This window comes from Myotis davidii, unplaced genomic scaffold (assembly GCF_000327345.1).
Source record: "Myotis davidii unplaced genomic scaffold, ASM32734v1 scaffold358, whole genome shotgun sequence".
Lineage (NCBI taxonomy): Eukaryota > Metazoa > Chordata > Mammalia > Chiroptera > Vespertilionidae > Myotis > Myotis davidii.
Window position 1 is genome coordinate 795,879 of NW_006290768.1, and position 9,651 is coordinate 805,529.

The 9,651-nt window shown below is 55.1% G+C and overlaps 1 protein-coding gene across 3 annotated transcripts in view; it reads left to right on the top strand.

Moving 5' to 3' along the window:
• VRK3 (vaccinia related kinase 3) overlaps positions 1-7,801 on the top strand; it is a 36,653-nt gene extending 28,852 nt beyond the window's left edge. For 2 of the 3 annotated variants that reach the window (XM_006763861.2, XM_006763859.2), the window contains exons 12-13: positions 4,648-4,706; positions 7,585-7,800. In XM_006763861.2, coding sequence (XP_006763924.1) covers positions 4,648-4,706; positions 7,585-7,733 — 208 coding nt within the window. In that variant the 3' untranslated portion in view covers positions 7,734-7,800. Of the gene's footprint in view, positions 1-4,647; positions 4,707-7,584 lie in introns of all 3 variants that reach the window. The other variant, XM_006763862.2, reaches the window with a different exon arrangement.
• Positions 7,802-9,651: the final 1,850 nt, after the last annotated feature.

Consider the following 9,651-nt stretch of genomic DNA (forward strand, 5'->3'; position numbering starts at 1 on the left):
TTGGATACTTATAACCTTCTAAAATATTTGCATTCTTTGCTCATTATTTTTGAAGAAAGTCCAACTGAAAAATAAGAATATGGCCAATATATATATTTGAATTTATTTCTATTGTTGAAAGTATTACAGATGTCCTCTTTATTTCCCCCATTGATTCCCTCCACCCCTCTCCTCCCCCCTCCCCAGGTCTTCACTGCACTATTGTCTGTGTCCATGGGTTATGCATATATGCATATAAGTTCTTTGGTTAATCTCTCTGCGCACCCTCCCTCCCTCTGAAGTACATCAATCTGTTTCATGCTTCAATGTCTCTGGATCTATTGTCTGTCTTCACACTTTCCCTCCTCCCCTCAGCATACAAAACCACCAGATCCTGCTAGTTCCGTTTTTTTAAAGACTTTCAGTACCAAGGACAGTGCCCTGTTGGCTGCAAAAGGAAGTGCTGGGGTATGAGGTTCAGCACCAAAGACAGAGGCACCTGTTTGCAAAGGAAAGTAGGAACGGGCTGCGTGTGGGGTTCAGCACCACGGACAGGCCATCTGGGCTCAGAGTGAGCAAAGGGCGCTGTGGTCCTCAGCGCCAAGGACAGTCAGTGGACAGCTGGACACAGGAAGTGCTGCAGGTACAGAGGCTGAGACTCAAAATCTGGTATAGACTTGGGGGCTGAGGTGCCCAGGAGTCATCCAGGAAGGGTCATCCAGTAGACGTTGGCTGTCGATGTCTGACATGCAGAAATGAAGTCTAAACGGAAGCCCAGACCTCAGGTATCTCGGGAATTGTCAGCAAAAGACTTTCAGTACCAAGGACAGTGCCCTGTTGGCTGCAAAAGGAAGTGCTGGGGTATGAGGTTCAGCACCAAAGACGCCCTGGGACGGGTGCTGAGTGGGAAGAGGGAAAACTCCCCAGTGAGCAGCATTGGGTCCGTGGCGCTTCTCAGTTCTCGGCGTGCACTGGTTCATCGTGAGCCTCTCGTTTTATTATTGGGCCTAGCTCTGTGGCCACAGTCTCCCATTACTTTTATTTTTTAAATATATTTTTTTATTGATTTTGGAGAGGAAGGGAGAGGGAGAGAGAGAGAGAAACATCAGTGATGAGAGAGAATCATTGATCGGCTGCCCATGCATGCCCCACACTGGGGATCCAGCCCGCAACCCGGGCATGTGCCCTTGGCCGACATCAATCCCGGGACCCTCTGTCCGCAGGCTGACGCTCTATCCGCTGAGCCACACTGGCCAGGGCTCCCATTACTTTAAAGGGCGGGACCAGAAATGATATGTGACTCTCGGCCGCCCTGTGGCTGGGGAGGCGTCTCTGCCTGTGGCGGCTGACCTTGGGATTCTGCCTTCAAAGAGGGGAGAGGACATGGGGGCAGGGAGCAGGTCCTCCGCGGGGCCATCGTAAGTCAAATGTCCGTGAGGGCAGGGGCCACATCCGCTTTCTTCACCGCCATGCTGTTCACAGCGCAGTGCGTGGCCTGTTGTGAGCGCTCGCGGAAGAGTTGTGGAATGCATACGTGAGCCTTCATCCTCAGGCCTGGGCTTCTGTGTAGACACACAGGTCGGACAGATGTGCCCCAGCCCTGCGGGGGTTCCCCTGCTGGAGGGGACGCTCGGGCAGGAAGCAGACTCTGCATGTGATGTGGTGGCAGCCCCCCGGGCATTGTGGGAGCAGAGGGAGGCATGGACCTGGCCTTGGGCCGGGAGGAGCCTGTACCCAAAAGGTGCCTGACCCCGTCTGTAGAGAGCAGAGCTGTTTCCCAGGCAGGCAGGGGAACAGGATCTCCAGGCAAACAGGGTAGCACATACCTGCCTTCTTCATTCATCCATTCATTCAGACCCTGTTTTCCCAGGGCATCTGTGTGCCAGCCCCTGGGCTGGGAATGCTGGGAATCAGCCAGGCGGACCGCCTGTCTTCAGCGAAACCATCTGCTGAGGCTCCCCTGGGCTGAATCCTCTCTCCCTCTGCTTCCCCTGACTCCTCAGAACAGTCATATCTCCCATTTCACGTCTCTCCCACCTTCTCCTTCACTGGAGATCATTGATGACTCAGTGCCTCGCTAAGAGGCTCTGCAGTCGCCACACTGATGCAGAGTAAATGAAATAGGTCTCAGTAATAATTAGATCTTATCTTTTATTTATTCTCACCCAAGGACATATGTTGGGGGGAGGGTATTGATTTTAGAGAAAGGGTAAGGGAGAGAGAGAGAAACATCAATAGTTGCCTTCTGTACACACTCTGACTGAGGATCAAACCCACAACCTAGGCATGTGCCCTGACCGGGAATCGAACCTGAGACTCTTGGGTATATGGGATGATGCTCCAACCACCTGAGCCACCTGGGTTGGTGTGTCCTAGTAATCATTTTAATATTGATGATCTCAGTATGAACAACAGTTCATTCTAGAGCCCCAGGTCTCAACCACAGCCACAAAGGGAGGGCCTGGCATGAAAAGATGCTGCCTGGAGAGATGTGGGCGGTAACATAGCTGTCATCCTGAACCCCGCAGTCGCCGAAAGAACCACGAGGGGGCGATGTTGGCACGTGCAGGTTTCCTGGAACCCTCACTTCTCCAGGACTTCTTACTGATGTGTGTGGCCTTTTCCCATTCATTCAACAAATATTGATTCGTTTTCTTGTGCCTCCCAGTTCATGACAGAATGAATGACTAGAAGGGACAGTGTGATGCCCCGAGGCTTTCGGTGCGTGAAGCTCCCAGCTGGGAAAGCACAGATAGGACTCAGGTTTGGTCCGTGCTCTTGAGGCTGCCAACAGGGCAGGAAGGCCCCACGGACACTGACAGCGACAGCCTGTTGTGGGGAGGAGTGCTTTTCGGGCCATCGCTCACCGCCTCCTTCCTTCATTCACCACACATCCTGCGGCTGCGGGAGAAAGGGGTCGGACCCAGCCCTTCCCGTACACGTGCCCTGCCAGCTGCTCTAGTGCAGTGGTTCTCAACCTTCCTAATGCTGCGCTCTTTAATACAGCTCCTCATGTTGTGGTGACCCCCAACTTCATTGTTACAAACTGAACATAATTAAAGCATAGTGATTAATGAGTTAAGCTTCCCCAGACCAGCCCTTGAGCTGTGTCCCGAAGGGGGAGCAGCCACTGAGTGGGTCAAGGCGGGGAAAGGCCGTCCAGGGCAGAGGGAGCATTTTGTGCAGAGACCAGAAGATGCAGGTGGATGTTTGAGCCCTTTCGGGGACTAGCTGTTTGGGGGACATCTGTAATACTGTCAGCAATAAATCTATATATGTAAAGTTTGGTATGGCTGGAGCATGAGATGGAAGGAGGCAGTCAGAGAGACAAGGTCAGGGGAGCTGGCAGGCGTGCCAGGGGCTTTTCCTGGGGAGCCCGGGAGGGCTGTGAGCTGGGAGGGGCAGGGGCAGCCCTGGGTGTAGAAAGACTCTGGGGCCATGCACAGGAGGCTGGGGAGGAGGCTGAGGTCCGGGGACAGGATGAGGCCTGAGCCGAGCCCAGAGCCATGCACAGAGGGGGGCTTGGGGACTTCTGGGCTGTGGGGGAAGGGAGGGCAGCGCCCAGTGGCCGGGTGCACACTGGGGAGCCAGCCAGTGGTCCAGGCCAGTGAAGGTACAGTGCGCTGGGCTCAGCGTGGAGCACAGGACGTGGGTGAATTTCCATTTTTCCCAAGTGGCCCGGGGAGGGGGGGGTTGGTGTTGTTTATACATGTATATGTGTATAAATATTTGTGTGTGAATAGTCAATCTTCATTATTCACAGATTTCATATTTGTGAATTTGTACGTTCACTAAAATGTATTTGTAACTCCAAAACCAAACCTTGCAGTGTTTTCGTGGTTGTTCTCAGACACACGCAGTGTGGAGGGAAAAGATTTTTTATGTGTTTTTAATGATTTTCAGAGAGAGAGGAAGGGAGAGGGAGAGAGAGAAAAATCAGTGTGAGAGAGAAACCAATTGGTTGCCTCCTGCATGCACCCCAACCAGGGATCAAACCCACAACCTGGGTATGTGCCCTGGAGAGGAGTCAACCAGCAACCTTTGGTTTATGGGGCAATGCCCAGCCCGACCCACACCGGCCAGGGCTCAGAGCGGAGAAAGTGTGGAGTCACCTTCCCGACGGCCGTGATCCCAGCTGAGGTCGGACACAGCGCCGCTCAGCTCTCACTCCGCGCACCAGCGCCCTGCATGTGGCTTGTTCAGCACCACATTTTCCACCTTTATGTGCTTTCCGTTGGTGATTTCGCTGTTCAGAGGGGCCCCAAGCGTAGCGCTGAGGTGCCGTCTCGTGTTCCTCAGTGCAGGGAGGCGGGGATGTGCTTCACAGAGGAAGCACGTGTGTGAGCTAGATGAGCTTCCTTCGGGCACAGCGAGCTCGATGTGAGCAAATCCACGCGATACTAAATGAGGTGAGTTTAAACCCGTAAAACAAGGTGATGCAGCGTCGATCGGTTGATGAGAACGTTGTAACCAGAGGCTCCTGGGAACCTAATGCTGTGTTTCCCCTCAAAACAGATTCAGAACGTGCTCATTCGGTGTTCGCGGCCGCTCTGTGGGCCATAGCTGCCGCGGATGACAGGAGTCCGCTGTACGGCGATGGGAGGTTTTGTCTCAAAGGTTTGCTCTCCCTTCCCCGAAAGACCTTCGCATGTACCTCTGCCCCGCCAGGTTCCTTAATACCCCGGAGGCCCTCGTGGGACACTGCAGTCACTGGGTGCAGCCCTCAGGTACGTCCCCAAGGAGCGGGTGGGCGGGGGGCTGGGGCAGGACCCGGGGCTGGGATCCAAGCGGGGTCGCCTCCCTTTAACACCCCTTTGCTGTCTTTGAATCTTTCAGATTGCGTGTGCTATACGCTCATTGTAGAAAAGCAAAAATCTTTCCCCAAAATTCGGGAAGTGTGTCTGAATAATAATAGCTACACACGCACAGCCACGTGTACACGATTTTTTTAAATGGAATCATATTCTGTACAATGGTGTCCGGCTTGATTTTTTTTTTTATGTTAGAAGTCTACCTTTGAGATTTTCTGTGTCGGTGCTTGTAGAGTTTTTAAAAATATATTTTTATTGATTTTAGAGAGGAAGGGAGAAGGAAAGAGAGACAGAAACATCAGTAATGAGAATCACTGATCAGCTGCCTCCTGCACGCCCCCTTCTGGAGTTCGAGCCCGCAATCTGGGTATGTGCCCTTGACCGGAATCAAAGTGCTTGTAGAGTTTTTAAGAACATATTTTTATTGATTTTAGAGAGGAAGGGAGAAGGAAAGAGAGATAGAAACATCAGTAATGAGAATCACTGATCAGCTGCCTCATGCACGCCCCCTTCTGGAGTTCGAGCCCGCAATCTGGGTATGTGCCCTTGACCGGAATCAAACCCAGGACCCAGATCGAGCCTGCAATCTGGGTATGTGCCCTTGACCGGAATCAAACCCAGGACCCTTCAGTCCGCAGATCAATGCTCTATCCCTTTGGCTAGGGCAAGTCAGCATTTTTTTAAAAATATGTTTTTATTGCTTTTAGAGAGAGGAAGGGGGAGAGAGAGAGAAACATGGGTGTGAGAGAGACACATCCAATGGTTGCCTCCTGACCGAGGCCAGGGATGGAACCTGCAGCCCAAGGTATGTGCCCTTGACCAGGAATTGAACCCACAACCCTGCGGTGTGCAGCCGGCCCTCTAACCATTGAGCCACCAGCCGGGAATAAACCATCCTTTAAAGCCAATCCCTACCACTGGTGACTTAGGCTGTTTTGTTGTGTTTGGGGTTGTTGTTTTTCCAGTGGTATTTGTGTAGAACCTCTAAAAGCTCCCTAAACAGGAGACAGAATGAGACAGACATGGATCCTCCAGGTCGGTGAGGGCTCACTTTTTTTATTGATGAGAGAGAGAGACAGGGATTTATGGTCCCATGTATTTGTGCATTCATTGGTTGATTCTTGCATGTGCCCTGACCATAGATCGAACCCACAGCCTTGGTGTATTGCAGTCACCCTCGGCCTGGCCAGGGCAGGGCTCCCTTTTTTGTTGTTGTTAATCTTCACCCGAGGATATTTCCCCAGTGATTTTTAGAGAGAGTGGTAGGCAGGCGGAGAGACACAGAGAGAAGGGAAATGTTGATGTGAGAGCGACACATTGGTCAGTTGCCTTTTGCACGCCCCAACCAGGGCCGGTGATCAAGCCTGCAACCAAGGTACATGCCCTTGACCAGAATCGAACCCAGGACCCTTCAGTCCTCGGGCCAATGCTCTATCCACTGAGCCAGACCGGCTAGGGCAGGGCTCACTGTTCAATTGCCTGACACCCCTCGGTTCAAATCATGGCTCTGCCGCTCACGTCCCTCTCCCCTCCAGCCTTTTTAAAAAATATATATTTTATTGATTTTGACAGAGAGAGAAGGGAAACATCAATGTGAGAGCGACACATCGGTCAGTTGCCTTTTGCACGCCCCAACCAGGGCCGGTGATCGAGCCTGCAACCAAGGAACATGCCCTTGACCAGAATCGAACCCAAGACCCTTCAGTCCTCGGGCCAGTGCTCTATCCACTGAGCCAGACTGGCTAGGGCAGGGCTCACTGTTTAATTGCCTGACGCCCCTCGGTTCAAATCATGGCTCTGCCACTCACGTCCCTCTCCCCTCCAGCCTTTGTTCTTGATCCTTAAAGGAGCCCCCAGCTCTAGCTCCACAGTCAGGCAGGCCCCCCTGCTGGAACCAGCCTGGGGCTTCCGTGGGTGCGGTGCCTCTCTGAGCCGCAGCTAGTGCAGAAAGGGGCCAGGGACAGCCCCACCTCCGGGCTTCCCCAGAGAATGCAACACAGGCCTGTGCTCAGAGCTGCCTCCCTAACTCCATGAGCTTTCCCTCCCAGACCAGGCTGCTGTAGACGTTCCCCCCCAAGTGGGGACTTTAGTGACTGTTGTTTTGGTGTCATAATTGGCACTTCTTAAAAGAGCGACAATGGTATTTTGCTTATTTAGGGGGGAAAAGCCTTTATCATTCCAGCCATGTCCCTGGGGCCTGTGTCTGCAAAGCCGGTGACCTAGGAATTGTTTTACGTTTCGAAATGGTTGGGGGGCGGGGGTGGGGGACCAGAAGAGGACTGTGAACCTTCCCTGAAGTCCAGGCTGCAGCAGCCCCAAAAGTCGGGGCCCGGCCACGCCCATTCGCTGACCGGTGGCCCGTGGCTGCTTTTGTGCGAGAGCAGCTGAGCTGAGGCCGTGCAGACACAGACCCAGGGCTGCGCAAGGCCAACAGCGTCTGCTCTCTGGGTTTACAGTAGACGTTGGCCGCTAGAGACACACGAAATGTTTGCAGGAAAACGACCCGAGTAGCTGGGATCTGCGTGAAAACCATCAGCGGGGAGCGGGGAGGGCTCGGATGGAGCAGGTCGGCTGTGAGTTGACAGCGTGGAGACCAGGTGGTGGGATCGCGGGGTTCACGATACTGTTTGTCTGTTGCACACGTCTGACGTTTTCCAAAAATGGGGGCGGGGGGTGTCCAAGTGCCTGGCACAGAGGCAGCCCTGAGCCGAGGGGCACCGCAGCGGACCTCCGGGCACAGCTCCCGCTCCGGGTCCGCCCCTTAGCCCCTCCCTGGTGGGTGTCTTGCCCACAGAGACGCTGCGAGAGTACCTGAAGGTGGTGATGGCCCTCAGGTACGAGGAGAAGCCCCCCTACGACTCGCTGAGGAGCGGCCTGCGCTCGCTGCTGCAGGATCTGCTGGTGTCGGCCTATGACCCCATCAACCTCCGGATGGCGCCCTAGGTGGGTTCCGGTGAGCAGAGCCTGGGGGCCTCCACCCCCACCCCACCCCCCACCCAGCCCCGAGTCCCAGGTGGCATTGGATGTTTAATCCAGGGCCAGCTTCCCCGTTAGATGCTGCATTTCCCACAAGGCTGTTGAACTTTCCAAAGCTCAACCAGACTCGCTGGACAGTCTGGCAAGGCCGCGTGGACGCTCTGTGGCGGCCTCCCGGGTCCTCTCTCCTCAGGGCTGACTGCCTCCCCTCGGGCTCTCCAACGGAGTCGAGAACAAATGGGGCCGTTGGTCACTGTCTACAGACATTTTTTTTTTAACTTTTTAAAATATGTTTTTATAGATTTTACAGAGAAAGGGAGAGGGAGAGATAGAAACATCAATGATGAGAGAGAATCACTGATCGGCTGCCTCCTGCACACCCCCTGCTGTGGAGGGAGCCCGCAACCCGGGCATGTGTCCTGATCGGGAATCGATCCACTGACCTCCTGGTTCATAGGTCAGCGCTCAACCACTGAGCCACGCTGTCCAGGCTCTGCAGACATTCTTGGTTGTCAGCACTGGGGAGAGGGTGCTCGTGGCATCTGGTGGGTGGAGGCTGGGCTGCCGCTCAGCATCCGGCAGCACACAGGCCGCCCCCCCACACGTCCCCGCCCTCAGGGCAGCTGTGCCCGGGCTCAGGGAGCCAGGCCAAGTGCGTCCTCGCGGGCGGCCTGGCTCCTTCTGCCGCAGCCCTGGTCCTGCTGGCACTCTGAATCCACTGCTGCTTCCCGCCTGCCCCGTCACTCACATCCCGGCCTCACAACACACGCACCAGATCCCACAGCCTACAGCTCTCCGCGGGGGCCTGGGCACAGCACTCTGAGAATGCAGGCTGTGCGTTGGTTTTTCCCGCAGGGTTACAGCTCTGGGCCTTCACCACAGACGCTCTCCAAAAGGGAAGGCGTGGCTTCCCACCAGCTTCCCGTCCCAGTCTCCCCAGCTTGGCAAATGGCTCTTCTGCCCCCAGCTGCTCTGGTCTTTCCCCAGCTCCTTCCTCCTTCAGGCGCCCGAACAGGCAGTCGCTAAGTCCCTTCTAGTCCATTTCCTCCAGGTCTCTGCCTCGCCCTCTCCCAGGGGACCCCGCCTCCCCCCCCAGAGGTGGTGAACTGTGCGGTCACTGGTCACAGTCACCCACGGGCGGTGAGCTCTGTGCGGGCGGGGCCATGTCTTTCTCTGGCATCTCTGTCTTTCCTGCACGTCGCTGGCCTGGCGCATGGAGACTCCACGCGTGTTTATCGAGTGGGCGACTCCAGTCTTCCCGCCGGTGCCGGCCTGTCATACATGCCTCCTCCTGCCCAGAACGAGGGAAACTTTAAAACTTAAAACCTACAGCCCTTTCAGGATCATCACAGTTTCAGATGCACCGACTGTCTGGGCGCCTCTTACTCAACAGCGGTTTTGTCCCTTGTTAGAAACTTAGTGCGGATGCTCTTTAGGGAGCCCAGTGACCTGGGAGTGACGGATGCGCCTCTCCCCACCCGGCCGCCGTAATGCACTATAACCAGGAGTATAACAGCTTCTCTCTGCTATGGCAACTCCTTGCCTTGGCCTGCGTGCCCACATCCCCTCCTCCGGGCTGTGCCAGCCACACCGTCCTCCCCTCACTCCAGACGAGGCCGAGCTTGATCCCGCCCCAGGGCCTTTGCACTCGCATTGCCTCGGACTGGAATGCTTCTCCCCTTCAGTTTTTCTCAGATCCTGGGGCCCCCCGTGTGCCCCTCCGTGAGGTGCCTCCCCACCTCCTCTCTGATCACATCGCCTGTTTTCTGGCAGCCCCTGCCCCGCCCCCAAGGGAAGTGTGTGTAATTTGTAGTGTCCCCACCCCCTCCTCTAAGCTGTAAGCCCCGTGGAGGTGCTCCTTCCCTGTCTGTGGTGTTCCCCCCCT